Source organism: Leptopilina boulardi, unplaced genomic scaffold (genome assembly GCF_019393585.1).
Source record: "Leptopilina boulardi isolate dan_hultmark-lab unplaced genomic scaffold, ZJU_Lbou_2.1 LbouV2_362, whole genome shotgun sequence".
NCBI classification, from domain to species: domain Eukaryota; kingdom Metazoa; phylum Arthropoda; class Insecta; order Hymenoptera; family Figitidae; genus Leptopilina; species Leptopilina boulardi.
In genome coordinates, this window is record NW_026137932.1 from 3,329,808 (window position 1) to 3,352,536 (window position 22,729).

At 27.6% G+C, this 22,729-nt stretch overlaps 2 protein-coding genes across 2 annotated transcripts; both read right to left on the reverse strand.

Annotated features, from left to right (window-relative positions):
• Positions 1-1,044: 1,044 nt before the first annotated feature.
• Positions 1,045-11,621, reverse strand: LOC127286492 (odorant receptor 4-like). The gene is made up of 11 exons (XM_051312932.1): positions 11,437-11,621; positions 7,233-7,355; positions 6,777-6,894; positions 5,714-5,978; positions 5,531-5,647; positions 5,272-5,362; positions 5,045-5,181; positions 4,683-4,815; positions 4,216-4,570; positions 2,200-2,310; positions 1,045-2,034 (listed from the first exon to the last, which is right to left on the reverse strand). Exons 1-9 carry the CDS (start codon positions 11,578-11,580, stop codon positions 4,520-4,522), a joined length of 1,179 nt encoding a protein of 392 aa, XP_051168889.1. The 5' UTR covers positions 11,581-11,621; the 3' UTR covers positions 1,045-2,034; positions 2,200-2,310; positions 4,216-4,519.
• A 3,058-nt stretch (positions 11,622-14,679) lies between these two features.
• On the reverse strand, positions 14,680-21,926 carry LOC127286493 (uncharacterized). The gene is made up of 7 exons (XM_051312933.1): positions 21,820-21,926; positions 21,490-21,751; positions 21,062-21,169; positions 15,975-16,065; positions 15,233-15,369; positions 14,891-15,023; positions 14,680-14,804 (listed from the first exon to the last, which is right to left on the reverse strand). The coding sequence occupies exons 1-7, from the start codon at positions 21,914-21,916 to the stop codon at positions 14,748-14,750; spliced, it is 885 nt and encodes a 294-aa protein (XP_051168890.1). The 5' UTR covers positions 21,917-21,926; the 3' UTR covers positions 14,680-14,747.
• Positions 21,927-22,729: the final 803 nt, after the last annotated feature.

The following is a 22,729-nucleotide window of genomic DNA, read 5'->3' on the forward strand; positions in this document are numbered from 1 at the left end:
AAGGTTGTTTATATATAGTTTTTATAATCGATACATATCATGTAGCAAGGGTTCGAGAAGATCCTGGAAGTGGAATTCTTAGTAAGTGCATCAATATATCTTGAGAGGTACAACATGGTATTCAGCATAGCCATGAAATAGATTCATTGCTAGACATACATTAGAAAGGGCTTATAGCAAAAGTGGATTTCAATTTGGGTGCAAGCAAAAATTGGATAAAAATATTCCGAATAAAAATGGGTTAAAATATTTTAATTAATTAATCTATTTAGAAGAAACATTTATAATTTTTTATAGCAATAAAAAAAAAATAATATTTGTAAATGAAAAGTCATCAATATTTCTTCCAAATAGATAAATTAATTAAAATATTTTCATCCGTTTTTGCTCGCAAGGCTTTTAACCCACTTTTACTCTAATTCGAATTATAACCCACTTTTCCTATTAGCCCCTCAATGAAGAAAGAGCTTTGTTTTTTCCCTCTAATCATTGAATGTGTCTATATTGGTTAGGAAAGGATCTATTTTCATTGCTTAAAATAAAAATGTTGTTTCTATCAGGTGACGAAATAGCGGAGCAGTATTTAGTTCCTTAAAGCTACGTTTAGATTAAAAAAAATATTTCGGTGACAATTTACATTTTTTCGTAATATTAATCTTGGACATTAATTTATTAACTATTGCATTAATTTACAAAAAAGTTTTAACAACCAATATGTGAGCTTACAAAATTAACAATTTTAACAATATTTTTTAACTCAATTCATATATTTTAATTTAAACACGTAGCTGATAAAACTAAATACTACTGTGGTATTCAATATGTTGCACTAACTCTATTCCCTGATATAAAATTAATAAATTTTGCTACTTTTACTTTTCTAAATTAGAGAGGGCATTAGGAGTCTGATTTTTAGTTGTTTTTCGTGATTTGTTTGGAAAGGGATAAAATTATTCAAATAAAATAAAACAATGATATCATTTTATACATTTTTTATATATCATTCCTATATATATATTACATATGATGATTTTAACAGTCCACATAAAATTTTGTACCAGAATCTTTTAGTTCTTTTAATTTTATCATTACTTTTTTCTGCTGCTCAAATATACTCAAATTTTCATCATTATGAGTTAGATTTGTTTTTAAATCAACAGAAGTAACCGGATACTTTATTCCTTGAATTTCTTCCCAAAAAATTAAATTTTGTCCCTTCCTCCGAAGTCTTTTTTTGATAATTAATTTTGTTTCTGGAAGCAGAACTGTTTCTTTTTCATGAGGGTAAAGTGTTATATTAACAATATTTGCACTCAAAAATGGCTTTGGAAAATAAATTTCATAAATTTCTGACATCTTGTTAGTTTCATTTTTTCTATGTTGCGCGAATCTACGTGCTACATTTTCACTTGTTGTTGTTGAAGTAAATTTTGTTAATTGTTCCATTGTATTTTTATAATGTTCTTTATACCATGCTTTGAGTTTACTTTGTCCTCGATACAATATCGAATTATGATATTTATATGGATCTTTCGATTGTCTAATTGCTAATCTGTAGAAAGCATTTCTCATTTGTCTACCTTCATCCGTATCATCTGTTATTCGTTCAGAGCCAAATTGAGTGTAATGAATAATTGAAAAGCAATCTTCAAAACTTAATACAGATGACAGATTATTACGTATATATATATAATTTACTATTTTATACATTTTTGCAAATTCATATAAACCTAATTTGTTCCAATAAGGGTTCTGAGGAGAAATTTTTTTATGATTGAGGTGAGAAATCCACATTTCTTTATGAGTTCTGTACATCTTCGTTAATCTATTTGGACAATTATTATCAAAATTTTTCGTATGCATTAAGTCATAAAACAATTCTGGATCAACCATTCCTAAAACAGTGAGTCGTGCAATTTCATATCTCGCTTTTTGTTTCTTATTTAATTCAGAAGCATTGCTGCAGATGCATAACATAATAAGAAGAATAATTTCCAAAAGAATTACAATTTTTGATACAGCCATGATTGGAATCTAAATAATTAATATTAAAAATTATTATACCATTTTAATTTATACATATTTTAATAATATTGTCATTTGAAATAATTCGCAACTAAGTTTCGTTATATAATGTTGAAAGTTGAAATAGAATATAAGTAAAAGAAAGTATAAAAAAAAAAATAAAACACATCTTACCTTCTCCAAAAGCAGTGTTGTAATTCACTTGTAATTAATTTTAAGTGATTTCTGTATTATATACACATTAGTGTAGTTCGTCATTATTTCCCAAACTGATAAGAACATTCTCTTAAATAAATATATATCACATAAATTAATATTAATATTTTAATAATTTCATGAAAAATTATAATAAAATATAACTATTGTATTGTAATATAATTGTTAGGGACGAATTTTCCGTCACTTTATAATTTTTTTAAAATCATTATTTATCAATTATTTTTCGAATATTTATATAATATAAAAAAAACTACACACATTTTTGTGTTTCATATTGTGAATATTTTTAATTATTGTTTCAAAATTATCTTTAGCAAAAGTCTTGTCTTTTCTTATAATTTACTTAATAATGAATAATTAATTTGAAATTAATTACAAATTAATAACATGATCTAAATTCTCATTATGTTATTTAAATATGTGGGTCTTCAATATTATGACCACTTGCACATATCAAGTGATTATTTATTATTTATCACGTTAATAATTAAAATTCTTACAAAAATTAACTCTATAAATGTTCATTGAACCTCACAATACTAATTTTTATAAATTTTCATCAATTTAAAGCTTTTTTTTGATAATTACCTAAATTCGACTTAGATTCGCCCCAGCTGGGTCGAATTTAGGTAAATCAAATCCGCCAGGGTTACATTGAATTTTTTTTTTAAATGTGTTTTTAATCTTCCTGCTTATTCAAATAACAATTTATAACACATTTCTATTATTTCAACACTTAAAAAAAATTCAATAAAACCGTGAAATATTCCCTCAATATCACTGGAATATTCCTTTAATATTACCCTCAATGTCACTGGAATATACCCTGAATGTCACTGTGGAATATTCCCATGATGCGGACATTTTTGATTTTCCTGAAAGATCATGGGAATATTCCACGGTGGTATTCAAGGGATATTCAGGGGATATACCGTGCTGCTGCAAAATTTTTTATTAAAAATTATTAAATAAAGAATTCTCAATGTGATTGTGTATTGCTGGATTGTATATTTTACTGTATTTGTTGTGTTATATCATTGTAAATCACATTGTATAATATTGTATTCGAGCTCCTTTGTATGGATTACTGATAATCCTTAGACAAATAAATAGTATATACCGCGCTGCTTGGTAAGTAATATTAATGAAAGTTATAAGAAGAGTAGGCGATTGAATGTATCACTAACTCAGTTAAAAATGCAACGTTGTTAAAATTGCATGAAAATAAGGAGAAGTCAGTTGCAAAAGCAACTCTCCTTCTACATGAATCGGGAGTGGATCATTGTCACCAATCTCATTGTTGTAATAGGAGTTTAAATAGTCGGTCTTTAGACAAGAAAATAGTTCAAGTGTTCAGTATCATTTCCCGCAGAGCGGATGTTGTGTTGATTCCCGCAAAAAACGGATGATTATATATTATTGAAGTCCCACAAAAAGTGGTTGAAAGTATTGAATATACCCCAAGTCAGGGTTGATTTTGGTTTTTAATTTTAAAAGTGCAAATGCTTTAAGAATATAAGAAGTTAAATAGATAGTATTGAGAAATTCATATTAAATAAAAGTATATAAGAGAAGACTTCCGCATTTAAATTTGTAATTTAATTATTATTATTTTTCTAAAATTTTCTTTTGTTAATTTAACTTCCGTCTTTAACATAATAACAGTCATTATTTCTTCCCATATGAAAAAAATGACGTCAAATAATATGTAAATTTTTGTTATCTTAAGCTAATCAATTACGTCTTATTTTGTGTGAATATTTTGTCTTAAATGACGTAAAATTTGATGTTTATATACGTAAATAAGAAAGATTAAGAAATGACGTCTTTTTTGACGAAAAGTTAAACTTTAAACAATGATAACGCAATTGCAGCTGATATTCCAAAATTGATTTGGTTTAGTTAATTTAGGATTTAATTATTAATTAATTAAATTTTCACACTAAACATTTATTTAAGTGGGATACTTACATCTTTACCTAACTTTCAATAAACATTGCAATTAAATATTCCAAATATTGCAAGTAAATATTTTTTAAATTTTTCAGGAAAGTTTCGTTGCTGTGGGGGTTGTTATAAATTCTATGCAATTTCAAAAAAAAATATTTAGGTACTATCTGGTAATATGTGGGTAATTGCTACACTTGATTAAAAAAAAAATCTTTTACACGTAGTTAGTAAAATAAACTCTTAATTTTTCCAAGTCGTTTCTACATTACATTTATATCTTATTTGCTAAATTTTACATATATTCTCAAACATTGTATTTATGTGTTTATCTCATTGATGACAACATTGTAAAATAAGACATTGAAGCTCGAATCATCTATAAAACAAATTACATTTAGTGATTTTTTATAAAATATTGATAAATATTTCGATCAGAAATTAACTTTTTAAGAACTAGAAGAACTATATAGCAAAAAATAAAAGTATACCCCTGAAAAGCTTTCTATATCCATAACATAAATTTGAGCAGCGGTAATTTTGCAAGAATCTTTAGTTTTCATCATTATTTGAAGTAACATTTTTCTACATTTTAGTGGCATATTATACCATCGAGAGAAATATCTAAACAAAAATAATTAAAACCATTGAGAATATATAATACCCAATGGGAAATTTGCCAATGCTTGGTTCAATATTGGTCCACGGTTGGCAGGCAATCTTTTTTTCTTGATAAAACTATTGGCACCCAATATTGGAACAACTGGCTCCCATTGTTGGACCATTATTGCAACCAATGGTTTATTTCCCATTGGGTAAATATACAAACATTAATAAAGTTATTCTTATTTACATATTATCAAAAAGTAAGCAAGTATTATCAGTTAGTCGTTGAGACGATAAACTCAAATAAAACAAACTAAACATGTGTGCTACAACAAACAATACAAATCTTACAGCTTCATGTGGTTTATCTAAATTAATTAATACCTGTAAAATATCCATATTAAAAAATAATTTATTATTCCGTTATTATTATATTCTTGATAGTGAAATAATAATAAAACAAATTTTGTTTACCAATATTCCAATGAGGCTTATAATGACAACAGTAGTTAGTATTTGCAATAAATAAGAGATTGCAAATAATGATTCAATTGAAGAGATAAACCTGATATAAAAAACCATATAATCGTTACATTATTTCCACAAATTATGAATATGCAACGAATGTGCAACGAGTTCGTCGCACATTCATTATTTCGAACATTTACTTTAAACTACTCTGTTAATTTTAAATGTCAACATATCAAATTATATATTAACAGATTATACTAACTCTAAACCAATGCAGTGTCTTTCTACACATTTTGAAATTTCTTGAGAAATTATGTCTTCCTCTTCAACTGAATTAATTGCCTTAGGTATGTTTTTGTTAATATTTTTTAGTTTATTACTGTCATAACAAATAATTATTAAGTTGTCAAAATAAGTATTTCAAAACTAAAAATTAATAGTTTACCCTAATGCGAAAAATATTCCACTTGCATGTTGTGTAAATATAAGAAATAATGTATCAAAGCCAACTGGAGGAATTATTTTCGAGAATGCACTAATAAATATATGAAGTTGTATCCAATAAAAGTAATCCCTATTGTCCTCTACTCCATAATCAAGTTCATAAATAAAAATTCTTTCTCGAGTTTCATTAAGCGGTGCAATTTGATCAATTAAACATGGTATTAATGGCATGCATAGATAGAAAATTGTAGTCAAACCTATGTAACCTATCATTTTAATTTTTATTAGTCATAAGTAAACAAATAATAAATCTATGAATATAATTTTATATACGGAACGTGTTTAATTCCGCGAGATGGGATATTAGTATCGAGGCGATAAAACGTCAAGGGGTTGCGAATGGGTACGAAGGATCTATAATCATATGGAACGTTATGTATGACGGATTCCTGAGGATGGGCTCATTCGAAGATACGTTTCTAACAAGGTTCGCGAATGACGTGCTTTTAATGTGTTGCACGGACGAGACGAATTTTATAAAGATAAAACTCGATGATAGTCTATGACGCAAATAGAGTTTTGGTTTGATCGACATGGTCAGAAAATGGTTTTTGAGAAAACCGAGGCTCTACTTGTCACAGACCAGAGAGACACAAAGCCATCGAATGCATGGGTAACCTGTCGAAGATGATGACAAATATTGGTGGCTTCAAGGAAAAGAAACACAGAAAAATCCGGCACGGAGAATATTTGCAGCCTTCAGAACAACTTCTACTTGTGATGTTCTGGTACTTGCTAGATTACTGTCAATGGATTTATTAGCGATGTAAAGACTGCTGGAGATTTTCCAGCTTAACAAAGAGATCTAGCGGATACTTTACACAATCGATATGTCGGATCATGATGGTCGTTTTGGTCAGTAATTATATAGATTTAAAATAGAAACAGGCGCGAAATGTGTGTACTGCAAGGGTTTGGTATAAAGCTTTGGTTTTAAAAGAAATATTACTGAAATTAATTTTTAAAACTATAGTACCTATACTTACAAATTTAATTGTACATACCTATATAAATAATCGAACAGTCTCTTCCAATTTGAGCCTGCTTAAGAAATTGATCAAATTCTGGTTCAGATGATATTAATTCCCAATGACTTTTCATTGTATTCAGTATATTTTTTATCTATTTTTAGATGCATATATGTAGCATTATTTCTAAATGTCTAAATTTCTTCTTAATTAGTTAAAATTAATTGCTAATAGAGAATGTTAAATTTTAAGAAATCAGCGTTAAGTTTTATTACAGCTATGTAATAAGAAATTCTTTAAACTAAATTAGAATTTATTATTATCGCCCATAGACATTTTCTATACACTTTCAAACCAATCGGAAAGATTTTATTTTTAATTAATTTACGATATGATTTATGACTTTGATTTAATTATTATCAAATAATTTTAATTTTTCAACTATTTTGCTAACTTTAGCACTAAATTTTTTATTATTTGTTTCTTAATTACCTTATCAGAACTTAAAATACAAGTTAGCAATTTTATTGCATAGAGAAGTGTTGTCAAGAGAGGTAATGTGCGTACCATAATTCCATCTAAACTTTCTCCCCAAAGCTTAATGTAGCAAATCATCTAATAATATTATTCTTACATTAAAACTTATTGAATATAGAAATACTTTTTTTTACTTTAGAACAATTTTAGAGAATGTTAATATCGAATTTATCCGACAGCTACAAAACTAAAATGACTTTCCTAGCAATGACACTATCTTACCATAGAGACTGTAAAATTAAAACATTCAATTAAACTAAACCCAAACAAAAAATTCCTCAAAGCTGAAGGAATTGCCGAAAAAAGGTTCATGCACAAAAGATCACAATTTTCTTGAAAATCTTCAAGAATGCTATTCAAGGTAAGTCTCATCGTTCCTTCCAACCGAAGTTTGGAGCCGCCGAGTTTCTTTTCAAGGTCTATTTATATCGTTGAGAGACCTACGCACCACTCTCGTATGTTTGGATTAATAAAGATATTTTATATATTGATCTTTGTTATAATTTTTTTTCCTTTCGCTATCCCTATTCCTGTATTATTTTCAGTATTTCCGGACAAACGATTATTACTTTTTTTACCCTCCGCTGCCTTACAAACTCTTTCTATGTGGCCGTACGCCAGGCACCTGTGGCACCGAATGAAAATCATCCTTTTTTTATTAGGCAACAGATGAAGCCAATCCTAATGCGTCCCACTTTCTTCAGCCTGTCTACTTCCTCTGGGTCGATGACTACAACCGCAAACTTCATTCCTCGTTAATTGGGTCCTAGGATCGTCACTTTCCTGCTTCCTGGCTTCTGAAGCACTTCCGCCAACACCTGTTCAACCTCTTCTTCCTGGGTAAGGCAATCCAAGTTGCGAATCTCCAGTGTGACTTGTCGATCCACGGTTTTCACCTTCGCCATATGCTTACAACCGCTTTAGTGACCTCAAAGTTGAATGCCTCCTTATTGGAATTTCTTCCGATTTTGATAAGATCTCCTCTTATATTTGAAAAGGGTCGCCATCATTTTCACCAAAACCCAATTGACAGAATATCAAAATGTCAAAAACTTATTTCTTCGAATACTTATGTAACCGAAAGTCCACTGATCAGCATACTTAATTCACAAAAACTCCACTAGTCAGAATGTTTAAATTACCGAATCGCAATTTGCTAGAATATTTAATTTTCAAACAATTTATTTTTCAGAATATTTAACTTAACGAATCTCTATTTGTCAGAATAATTAACTTCCCAAATTTGTAGATGTCAGAATGTTTAAATTCTTAAATCGCAAATTGTCAAAATATTTAACATATTCCGAATTTCCATTTGTCATAATATCTAACTTCCCGAAACCATGGCGATTTCGATTTACCGAAAGTTAACCCAGCTGGGTTAAGTTTCGGTTAATTTTAGGTTATCTTTTGGTTTCTTCAAAAAAAAACTTGATAAATCGACTTAATTTGAAGGAAAAATGCATTTTGAGAGTCAAATGAATGTTTATAGAGTTGATTCTTATCAAAATTACAATAAATAATGATTTATTAAAGATAAATTTTGGCCTATAAATTCTCATCTAGTATTCAATAGACTTTTTTCAAAGTTTACATTAATCAATATGTAGGGGTATTCTTATTTAATCAAGACATCGGATAAATCAAATAGTATATTTATTATGTTGAAATTGGTAAGATGAATATATCCCAGTAAAAAAAGATTTATTGAGCAAGCGATTTGGCTGATTGAGCAAGCCGTCTGCCCAATTGTCTAAACGACATTCGGACAATTGGACTGTTTGCTCAATCATCCAATGCATTATGCCCAATCACCAACATTGTATTTCGCGTCTAATAAAAGAAGAAATCGGTCCGAGTGTTGAGAAAATGATAAATTATGAATAATTATTGTTAAAAAGCAAGAAATAATATATAAAAATAATACCTGAAATAAGAATAAATAACGAGTTTTGTAAAATGTTATTTTTTAGTTGACAGTGCACTGATGTAATATGAATTTTGTCGGTAAAAGTGAGGAGTATGATAAAGAGAAACGTTTCTTTATCGACTCGTGATACATTTCAATTGATAATAATAAATTGTTGTTTTCTTGTTTTTTTAAAAAATAAGGAGAAATTTCAATTGAGTATTTAAAAATAAATTTTAATTGATTTAATTTAATTTAATTAGTGGATTAATGAATCAGTGAAGTGAATTAAATTAAATTAGGTTAAATACATTGAATAGTGGTAAGTAATTATATTTTGTAAAATTATTATTTATTAATAGAATTATATTCTTTGTTAATTTGTCTAGTATTATTCTTTTTACAAAAAAATAAGTATAAATAAAAACTGGTAAGTAAAATAATTGAATTTAATAATAATATATTTATATTATTAAACTCAATTAATTAAATAAAATAGGATTATTAATTATATTATTATTAATTATATTTTGATCCTTGATATATAAAAAAAAATTTTCTTTAAAATAATTGGATTAATTTAAATCTCTAATTTATTGTTTCTTTTAATAAAAATCCTATTTTATTTAATTAATTGAGTTTAATAATATAAATATATTATTATTAAATTCAATTATTTTACTTACCAGTTTTTATTTATACTTATTTTTTTGTAAAAAGAATAATACTAGATAAATTAACATAGAATATAATTCTATTAATAAATAATAATTTTACAAAATATAATTACTTACCACTATTCAATGTATTTAACCTAATTTAATTTAATTCACTTCACTGATTCATTAATCCACTAATTAAATTAAATTAAATCAATTAAAATTTATTTTTAAATACTCAATTGAAATTTCTCCTTATTTTTTAAAAAAACAAGAAAACAACAATTTATTATTATCAATTGAAATGTATCACGAGTCGATAAAGAAACGTTTCTCTTTATCATACTCCTCACTTTTACCGACAAAATTCATATTACATCAGTGCACTGTCAACTAAAAAATAACATTTTACAAAACTCGTTATTTATTCTTATTTCAGGTATTATTTTTATATATTATTTCTTGCTTTTTAACAATAATTATTCATAATTTATCATTTTCTCAACACTCGGACCGATTTCTTCTTTTATTAGACGCGAAATACAATGTTGGTGATTGGGCATAATGCATTGGATGATTGAGCAAACAGTCCAATTGTCCGAATGTCGTTTAGACAATTGGGCAGACGGCTTGCTCAATCAGCCAAATCGCTTGCTCAATAAATCTTTTTTTACTGGGAATAAACCTACTGAATCTCTAGTTATCCAAATATTGAAATTCCCAATTTTACATTTGTCAAAACTTTTAATTTCCCGAACACTAAGATAGTAGAATTGACACTCGCCTGACACATTTGTTCAAATACAATTTCTCGTCTGTATTGAGTCGGTAAGGTAGAGTAGATGTCGTTTCTATTCACCACCTCCTATAAAGTAATACCTATTCTGCTATCTTAGTGTTCGGGAAATTAAAAGTTTTTGACAAATGCAAATTTGGGAATTTCAATATTCGGACAACTAGAGATTCGGTAAGTTTATTATTTGGACAAATGGATATTCGGAAAGTAAAATATACTGACAAATAAAAAATTGGGAACATAAATATTATGACAACTGAAATTTTGGGAAGTTAGATATTATGACAAATGGAAATTCGGAATGTTAAATATTTTGACAAATTGCGATTTGGGAATTTAAACAATCTGACTAGTGGAATTTTTGGGAATAAAGTATTCTGATCAGTGAATTTTTGGTTACATATAAGTATCCGGCGAAATAAGTTTTTGACATTTGTAAATTTCAAAGAAATTTTAATAAGTTTAAAAATAATATAAACAAAAATGATAATTTTCTCTCATTTGATAAAATTCTAATCGTCTAACTTTATAAATTAAATTCTACACTACGTTAAATCAGAAAATTATTATTCTTTTTCACAGCGAACGTTTTAATATTCACAAAAAATCACTGTCTATTACTGTGAACTTTTGGATTCATTAATATAGAGTAAACTGATTAGTGCAGTAACTTTCAATATTTTTGTACCAAAGAACAAAATTTTAATTTCAGGGCGACCAACATTTTTTTTTTAATTATCTTTTTAAACTTTTTAGATAAGATAACTAATTTTGACCAGCAAACATTTGTTATACCTGTGGAATAAGTAGACTAATATAGGAACATGCAAGAAATGTTACTGCAAAACATTTTGTTGTGTACGATTGAAAAGGCCAGAGACCACATATTTTTAAAAGATTCTTATTAATTCTATAGTATTTAACATCAAAAAAATCCATTAAAAATAATTTTTATTTGTATCAAAGTATTAACACTTATTGCTCTTATTGAAAGGCAGAATAAAAATTTATGTCAGAATCTGAGATTTAAAAACTTCTTGAATGTAATTATCTTATACTGTCTACATAATAAAAAAGTTCGAAACCCTAATTAAACTTCAACAACACTTCTATAACTCATGAGCTTTAAGCATTTATTTCTTAGAGAAAAAAAAAGAATTAACTTAAAATTATGTCAGCTACACATAATGTTTTAGGAAATTGTTAAATAAAAAATAAACTATTATTTTCTAGAATCAATAGCACTTTTTTTCTACAATGATGCTTTACTGAGCTTTTTGTTTTACAAAAACAGATGTGTTTGCCTAAAATCACTAAAGTTAAAGTGTTACTTCTAAAATATTAAAGTTATTTTTACAAGAAAAATGTAAAGTATATTTTTCATTATTTATATTAAAAATAATGTTTTTATTTATAACTAATGTCTCTCTTTCTAAAATAGTCAATTTTTTTTGTGTGAAAAAGTTTAAAGCAACGAAAAATTATTTATTGTTAATATAATATTTACGTTCACAAATAGTATTTTCATAAAATATCTTCCTGAAAATATTTTTTTTTAAATAATAATAAGTAAGCACTAAAAAAAATAATTTTTATTTTTTTATTCATTTAAATAATTTAAATAACGGAGTAATAAAGTATTTTATTTTTTAAGAAACAACAGAACTTACAAATATTGCAAAAAAATTATAATACCTTATCATTAAAGGTAAAATGTTCTTATTTATTTTAAATTATTATAATTTTATTTATTTTAACATTTTATTATGTATTTTAATAATTTATTATTAAATTTTTATTACAATGAAATCAAGATTTAATTTTTTAACAATAGAAAAAGTATCACATATAGGGGAATAATTGTTTAAAATTAAAAAAAAATAATTTCAACAAATAAAATTAACAAAAATTTCAATTCAAAATCATATGCAATTTAAGTATATTTAAAAATCTGAAACTTAATAATTTAATAATTAATGAAAATTTCATTTAATAACTCTGTGAGAAATAAAATTTATTCATATAATATACCTATATAGATTATATACAGCTCTCTCGCTGCCAGCTGAGTAGTGAGTAACGACGGCGCACACATTGCTGCGCAGCTGGCGATCTCCCCTTTCATCGCGCCGCGACTGTTCTATAAATATCTGCCATCACTAACAAATTTCCTCAGTTCGCCGTCGACCGGCCTCGAGTTGCGTCTCGGGACAACCGATGGCAGCTTACTCTGTCTCTCTTCGCCTCTATCTATTTTCTTTTTTTACTATGAGTAAGCCAGTAGTTTGAAGCTGCTTTTGCGACCACCACCTCGCTTAACTCCTAGACAATAATATACGTCACCCTGACCAACATCATTGCGAACGTGTAAAATACATTTATTCGATTTATTTCAGAATAATGGCGAGCCAGACCGGAGCATCAATGCTGGCTTATTTTATTTATTTTTATTATTTTTCTGAAATCTAGTATTTTATTTTGGATTGTATAGAGTCTTGTTTTATATTTTTGCATTATATTTATTCTTTCTTTTTCATTTTTGTTACTGTATTTTTTTTTTTTTTGCTTTACAATATATTTTCTTACGAAGGTTTAATTAACGTTTTGTCACTGACTTAAACCTTCCTCTTCGAGATAACAAATCCTAAAGTTCATATTTAAACATCGAAACACAGATGGCGCTTCACACCATCTAGCGAGTCTTATCGAAACCAGTCAAATGAAGTATGCGGACTCCATCCAGCGAGCAAATCCTTTGGCTTAAAAAATTCAGATTTTTTCTTATTTATTTTTTTCCAACACAACTAATAATTTAAATCAAATTTCTTCAAAACATCAATTATTTAAAACATTTTTATTTTTTTAATTAAAAATTCCGTAAAATTTAATTATTCACAAAAATTAAAAAAAAAATCTTCAGCAATTAAAATTTGAAATTCAATTACTACTTATAAAAAATTTAAAAACTTCTAAAATTTAATCTTTTCTAAAATTTTTAATATAAAACTTTTTGAAATTTAATTATTTTTATTTCACATATGATTCCTTTAAAATTCAATTATTTAAAAAAAAATTTATCTTTAATTGTTAAATTATTGTCAAAACCATAATAATTTTCATTAAACTTTTTGAAAATTAAATCATTTAAAACATTTTTAATTAAAAATTCTGTAAAATTTAATTATTGTCTCAAATTTAAAAAAATAATGAAAAACTTAAATTTTCTAAAACTTTAAATCTTTTGAGATTTAATTATTTCTAAAAATTTTCACTCCATCTCTTTTAAAAATTCAATTATTTTTTTTAAATTCACCCAGATAGCAAGGATACATGCACATTGCTAGACATTTTGCTCGCACGAATGCCTATTAACCAGCACGGCGTGACATCATTTGTGCACGCAGATGCGTCCTCATATGTGTCGCACGCGTGACGTTGAAATGCATATTTAGTGCATTTAATTTCTATTTAAAAAAGATTTATTTAATTTTTAGTATTTAAAAATTTATTTAATAGATAAAAATGCGTAAATATGAAAATAAAACTTTTTATTTCACACTATTATTTTATTTTTCACTATTATTATTATTATTATTATTATTATTATTATAAATGTATGTTTAAGCGAAATTTTCCACACGAAAAATTTAAGGTTATGTTTATGTATGCATACAAATTTTAACTTACCTATAAAACATACAACTATAATCGAACATCGAACAATATAACTTTGTGCAAACGAAATGCATGTGTTATGACCATCACTTCGTGCCCCACACGTGACGCGCGGAACGTGCGGCGCACGATTGTTATTTGGTCAGCTATTTAAAAAAGTTTTAAATAAAAACTTTCAAAATTTTAAATTATCAGAAATTTTAAAAAAAATACAGCAATTCAAATTTTAAGAAAGTAATATAGCTTAAAATTTTTTTTTAAATATAACTATATACTTAAAAGATTAAATGTTAAGTATAAACGAATTTTAACTATATAGAATTTTAACATTTTTCAAATTCGTTTAAAAAAAATCATCAGCATTTGTTCTATAAAACTATTTTTACAAAACTATACATATGTCGTGGTGTTTCTTTAATAAAATATTATATTTAAATTGTAGTTAGAAATTTTAAAATGTTCAAATAAGATAGAGACATATTTAAAATCTGAAAAATAATTATATTCCTTTGAAAGAAGAATAAAAACAGTATATATATATATATTAATAAAATATATTTCTTTTTATACGAACCATGGCAAAATTTGACATTGTGAAAGTGTATAGTTTACCTCCTGTAAATTTACACTGTTTTGTGCTTCTTATCATTATCATTAAAATCATTTTTTGATTATTATTAGACAATTCATACCAATATCCATCGTATCTGAAATAATTTAAAATTTGTGCGTTTGTTTTAAAATATATTTTTTTTTTATAAAATAAAACAAAAACATTTGATACATTTAGTACATTAAGTTAGAAATTTTTAACAAATTTTTTGATTGCACTTTCTTAACGCACAACATTTTTAAAAATATTGTGCAAAATATAAATATATTTAAAGAAAAATTTGTATAAAATAATAAAATTTACATGTTTCTGAAGAACTGAAGACTGTGGTTAGTTAAACGTTGACAAGAAAAATTTATGCAAAAAACATGAAAAATATGACAAAATATAAATCTTGAAAGTACACTTTCCATGTTTAATTGGCTCAAATTCATCATAATCTGCATTGTATAGAATTATTTTTTAATAAAATATTAAATAAATATTTAGCAAACTTCTCTATAGAAATAAGTTTCTATAAATTTAAAGAATTTAATAAATTTTGATTGGGTCCAAAAAATAATTCTTAAGGATAAATATGAAGAGTTCGATATTGGATAATTTATTTTAAATTTATTTTTAATTTCATTTATTGCAACGTCAGTGTAACATTAATATTTATAATAAGTTAATTTCTTTAGTTGAAAATAAAATAAATTGATTACAACTCTCTAAATCTGAATTAGTATAGTTTTCTACTAATGAAAGAGTGCGAATTCGTTTACCAATTGAATTAGTAACAGTTTTTACTCTTTTTTTTAGTAAAAATAAACTACTAATTGCTAGTAGAAAACTACTAATTCATGGAGTAAATTGTATTTTTTTACTATTTTAAATTAGTAAGCCGATTTACTCCATGAATTAGTAGTTTTCTACTAAAAAAAAGAGTCAAAACTGTTACCAATTCAATTGGTAAACGAATCCGCACTCTTTCATTAGTAGAAAACTACTAATTCAGATTTAGATAGAATATATATTTAATTAGAATAGAAATTATTTATTTTACCTGAACTCCTGCAGAGATAAGTAAAATTACAGTACATCCCACGACAATGAAATATCTAGTAGAAAAACAATTGCAGATACCGCTTATAAACCTAAAGTATAAAAAGTATGAAAAATATTTAGCATAAAAAATTCTTTTATTTTCAATATTTGAATCGTAAAAAACAGTGTATGAACCTCCCTATTCTGTAACTCGTTTAGCGCTCGGACGGACGTTCTATTAGTAGTTAAATAGTAGCGAGGGAGCCATTGACGCTCACTGCTACCCGACTACTAATAGAGCGTTCGACCAAGCGCAAAACGAGTTACAGAATTGGGAGGTTCATATATGCACTAGTAAAATTTATTGCGAACTGTTATTAGTCAGTATCAGGGTGTCTAACAACTGTTAGGAAAAAAATTCCCTGACTTTTCCCTGACCTAAATTTTACACTAAAAAATTTTTATTTTAATGAAATAAAAATTATTTTGATACAATTAAATCATTTATCTGTCTATTATCCACTAATTTCTCAACATTTAATTTCAAAAAATTTTTATGGCTTTAAATTTTATATTATCAAATTTTTATTTAGTAAAATTATATAAAGCAGATTTTCTAGTATATCTAATTTTAAATTAATGCAATTTCAATATAACGGAATTTAAGTCAAGAAAAATTGTATAAAGAAAAATTTTTTTAACATAAATGTTATTTTAATAAATTTCGATTTATCAAAATATTTACTTAACATAATTGACATTGAATAAATCCACAATTAACAAAATTCTTAACACTCTGCCTGGCCAGTTGACCGTTATCGACAAAAAGCGACAATTCGGTCGCCTGGTGGGGACTATGGGAAATACATTCTATAGCGTTAGAGTGGGGATAACCCAGGACAGGGAGAGGGTTAATTAGGGTCAGCCGGGGTAAATCCGAACGTTAATTATTTCAGCTTAATTAAAATTTCTAAAAATAAGTTTGTAACGATAGAGTATCGTATGTGGCGCGGCGAAAAGAGAGAAAGTAGACAGCGTAAGTAGTAGTGTCACTCTCTTCCCCCACCACTCGCTGTCACCTAGTTGCTAGTGATATACCTTTCGTCTCGCACCTTTTTCGTCAGTCTTCATTCGACTCGCCTAGAGGTGCTTCTCTGACGATTGGAAGCGATTCACTCCTGGCTACCTGGTGCTCAGTAGAGGTGCGTCTCTCTGAACACTAGAGCCTTCCTCACTTCCTAGAATGAGCTGTACTTATTCCTGTGGGCGTTTCTGCGGAACAGTAACACCCTTCGCCCTCCTTCTACCTGGTGAACCAGACTTCCTATGGGCGCTTCCGTGGAAGACTGGTGAACCAGGTTACGCACATCTACCAGGACCATCCTTGTCGAGTAGAGGCGCTCCTCTCTTGACAAAGATGATGCACTAGGTCGATTCCCCATCTCGAGGCGCTTCTCGGGTGGAGGAGACACCTAGTGAATATTACTGTGCACTAGCTTCGCGTGAGGCATGAATATTGGAACTGAATCCAATATCTAGCTTTTTCCCGATTACGAACAATAATCGACCTAGCGTGCACGACCCTAGTATCCGTCCGTACCGTCATCTAGGGGATAAATTCTAGAAAGTACCGCACGCGAAAGTAATATGCGTCGTCCTGACCAACATAATCGCCAACATAATCCAATTTATTCTGGATTAATGACGAGCGCGATCGGAGCTCAGCGAACGCTCCTCTAGAATAGCTAAGTCTGTTATAGTAATGTTTTCTAGAGTTTAGTATTTTATTTGCATTGTACAGTTTCTTTTGTTCTTTATTATTTTATGTAATACTTCATTTTTGTATATTTTATTATTCTTTTATTTTAACAATATATTCTTTTTCGAAGGTTTAAATAAAGACTCGTCAATGACTACACCTCTCCTCTACATCATAGTAAGAAATAGTTCCGAAATTAAGCGAAACATAGATGGCGCTTTACGCCATCTACCGAGATTTAAAGTAACTAGTCAAAATAGGTACCCGGACTCCATCCGGCGAGCAAATCCTTTGGCAATAAAAGTCAGATCATTACAAGTTGAGACATGAGAATTTTTACCTCAGATCCTCTTGAAGAGATTCTAAGTATTATCCCATTTTTCGTTTGTTAATTAGCAACAGCATAAACAAAGATAACGAGTATTGCAAAAAAGATTGAATGTCAAAGATGACACTCTTTTAGTATTTTGTCTCGTATTTGAAGAAAAAGAAGCTAAAAATTCATTTTATTATTATTTATAATTGTTTGTTATATGAATACTAGAACAGAAACTATTTTTCATTTTTGCCCCTGGCGGATCGCATGAACTGGAATCTGACTGAACTCGGTCCGATTTCAGTCACGTTTCGGTTCGATGTGGAAAAACCCATGAAAAAGGTGGGAAATGGTGAAAAAAAACTATTGGAATGAATAAATAACTAATCCAAAGTTTTATTCATGTAATAATTTGTTTGAATTCAGCTTTTATTAACTTATTATTAATGTTGAAAGTCAAAAGGTGCCCACCTGTCACTTTAATGTTTGCTTTATTTCGTAAATATTTAAAGTGAAAAAGTGAAAATTGTGATAAAACCAAATGTGTATATATTAATGAATATTTAATGTGTCTAAATTATATATTTTTTGTTTTGAATAGTGCATATTAATAAAAAAAATAGTACATTTTGTAATGAATGTCCTGTTTATATGTTTCGATAGAATGTCACTTAGCCGATAATGAGATTGCCGCGCACGAAACACGCTAGATGTCAGAACTGGTTCTTTCCTCTTCAAATGTTTTATCATTCTTGTTTTATTAACGTACACAATTTTATTTGAAAATTTTAATAGATGTAAATAATTAATAAAGGTTTAATTAATATGTTAGTAATTTTGATATAATAGTGAATATTTACATTAAAATTGTTTTTGTCATTTTCAACTTTGTTTGTAAAATATTCATTTTAACTAAATAGTAGTGCATTTTATTATTTAATTTCAATTATTTATTACATTATTAAAAAAAGTTAAGAGTGTCGAACGGTCTCTGAAATTCTTTGGCATTTAATAATCGCCCTATAAAAACGGCACTGAACGTGAAAATGATAAACATTGAGTTTAAAATACTTTTTTCTCAAAACGCGGACACTTTTTTCAAAATCGGAAAAAATACCAAGGATCCTTATTTTATAAATTTCTTAAATCCGAAAGATTGTGCAAATCTATACAAAAATGCGATTGTAAAACGAAAAGTAGGAAAGTAATATAATGACAGCTGCGACATTGTGCTCCCTGCATGCTTCTGCCACCTAACGGCTGCAGGACGTAATAAACCTAAAAGCGAACATTAAAGTGACAGGTGGGCACCTTTTGACTTTCAACATTAATAATAAGTTAATAAAAGCTGAATTCAAATAAATTATTACATGAATAAAACTTTGGATTAGTTATTTATTCATTCCAATAGTTTTTTTCACCATTTTCCACCTTTTTCATGGGTTTTTCCACATAGAACCGAAACGTGACTGAAATCGGACCGAGTTCAGTCAGATTCCAGTTCATGCGATCCGCCAGGGGCCTTCTGTAAAATTTTATTAATAATATCAGACCGTTCGTATTTACCCCGGAAAATTGGAAAACCGGGGTAAATCCGAACGGTATTTTCAATAATGTTTTCTTATTTGATTACACTATTATTTTAACATTATAAAAGTACATAGAAAAAAGTTTTTCTTTCTATATGTGACAGTCCCCGAGAGAAGGGACCTTAGCTCACCAAAACGAATTTCACAGGGCAAGCGTTTGAAGAAGAAGCAGAAACGCGGAACTCGAAGAGTGGGGCGGAACTTCTGAAAAGTTCCCCCACCACACTAACACAACGTTGTGTTTCTGTATACGTGAGCTTCGTCTACTTCGTGTATCTTCGGGTCTCACGTACGCGAAGCTCACGTACGCGAGAGTATAGTTGTGTAAGTAAAGTAGTGGGGCTGATTTCTTGAGTGCCACAATCCGCCTCGAAATGCGCTTGACATACCCATCTTCAAAATGTTATTGTGTCAAAAGCAATTATCCTAATCAGTTTTTGACTTTTGCATGTGAAAAAGCAATTCAAAATCTATCATTTACCATATAAAACTCAATATTGACCTCTGGTGAGCTAAGGTCCCTTCTCTCGGGGACTGTCACATATGTATCCTCGTTAGTAATTAATAAGCAGAAACTTAATCTCTGTTCTCTCGAAGGAGTGTTTCAATTTTTTTGCCAAATGGTTTGTTGAAAAAAGTTTTTCAGGATCTTAATAAAATTTGGTATTCTACGGTTTTTGGGGTCGCTAATTACCAATTTGAAGTCAGTTTTTCAAAATTCAAAATGGCGGACGAGAATTAAAAAATTCATTGGATTCGCTCGAAAATTGTTACTCGGGGGGTTTCAGGGTTAGCAAATTTGATCATTTTTAAAAATAAATTTTAGGAAAGTCCGCCATTTTGAATTTAAAAAATTTGACTTTTATTTTTGTATTTACATTCAATCACTCCAAAATACTTTCTGTAGCAAGTTTTGCAAAAATCCGTTATGATTTGATAAAGTTATTGAAGGTTTTAATTGTGTAATGCATTTTAATTTTTAACCTGTTTGATTTTTGTATTTATATATGATGCATTATTACATAATAGGTTTATTATCGTATTTTTTTTTGAGTTTTTATATAAGTTTAACAATTGCAATACTTTAAATTTATTTTCCCTAAAATTTTTCTGAAATACAGTGGCGTTCGTATTTACCCCGGTATTTTAGGAAAGTTGCAAAGTAAAAAATTTTCTACCCCATAAAATTGTTCTATGGAAGTAAAGTAACAACTTCATGTACCAGAATACCGGAAGTATTGTCTTTTAAAAGAAAAAACTTATGTTATTGTTGAAACTTACTAAAATCGTTCGGATTTACCCCGGCTGACCCTAATTACTTTAATTTATTCATCAAAAATTCCAGAAAATTAAAGAAATTTCCTGACTTTTCCCTGACCGTTAGACACCCTGAGTATAAAAAACAAAAAGTGGTTTCAATTTATTTAGAATTTAATACTAACATTAAGAGTGAATCATGTTTTTTAGCACAAAATTTAATCTCTTGCATTATATTTTTATCGGCATTCCATTGATTACAATTTCTTTTGCCAATATTTTTTAATTTAAAGCTGCAAAAAGATTATTCATAATTATATGCATAAATATATAATTTTAAATTAGCTCCTCAATATTTTTTAAGTGCTAATCACAAGTTCGCAGACTGCAAGAGAAGCCCAAATTTTTAGAGTAGTTAATTAATTTAAAATATGTAGGATTTAATATTGGGGGACGAAAAATCGAAAAACTTGCAGATTGTTATAAATCTTGTTGAACTTTTAGAGATTGTTGATTTGTGAACATCAGTATTTAAATATTTAAAAAAAACTTTGTAAAATGTATGATTATAATCATTTTTCTCATTAGGCAAATAAAATTTTCATTTTCTTACCCTAATATTGATAATTCTCCGCATGCATGATAAAGAAAAGCAATGAAAATTGCATCTGTGCTCACAATAATTGTAATCATTACTGTATTAGTGTGACATATATGTAGCGTAATCCAAAAATAATTTTCATCTTGATTCACATAATATTCAACGTCAAGATTAATTTTTTTAGGACGAGACTGATTTAATGGCTTTATAATATCCAAAACTAATGGAAAAATATGTTCAACAAGAAATTCAAACCAACAGGCACAAATAATAACTGTAAGTGAGAAAGATATTTTCTTTTAATTTTGAAAAAAAAGGAAATTAAAAAATTTAATTTCTTACCCAAGAATAAAATAATAAATAATCTTCCTTGATAAGCATGTTTATAAAGAATTTTAAATTCTCTTTCCGATTTCCAAGTAAACCAATCGTTTTTCATTTTTGACAAAAGTTCCTCTATCTGATATTAATAAAAAAAAAGAAATGATAGTTCGCATTTTTTTTTTAGTAGAAAATTTTATTCATACTTACATTATCTTTTCTGTTACAAGCTATGAGATAATTTAAACTAATAAGGCTCACTATATACGATGGAAACCAATGAATCAATACATCCATTTTACCCCAATGTTCTGTTAATACTAGTGTCTAATAGAAATTTATTAAATTATTTTCAATTTATTTTAAATGGAAGTTTTTTTCTATTTTAATAAACTAAATTTTTAAAAAGTAAATTTGTTTTTTTTTAATCCTTTATGAACCTTTTCTAATTATTGCATTGCAAACTTGAAATTCTAATTTTGTAATTATTTGTAATTACTTAAAAATTATTTTTAAATACTTATTAATCTGTATTTAAGTTTCTGGTCCTGTTGCAAAAAAAAACACTATACCTGCGGTACAAGTAAACTTATAATACTAATCCAAAGAAAAAATGAAATTGTTCGTCGCATAAATTTATTTTGATACGGCCAATATCCAATTAAACACAGGAGATAGTAATTTATTCTATAGAAAGTTTTATAATAATCAATGTCTATTGTGGACTTCATGACAAGTAACTTTATTCTAATAACAGTTTTTGTTACTTTTCCCATAAGTATACGAATATACTATAAGTAAATTTATTCTTCTGAAACTTTATATACGGCAATATTATCATTTAAAAGTTTTAATAATTTTTCATATATAAACTATTAAGTTTATCCGGAAATGAATTAAAACTTTTAACAAGTTGCCCTTACGAAAATTT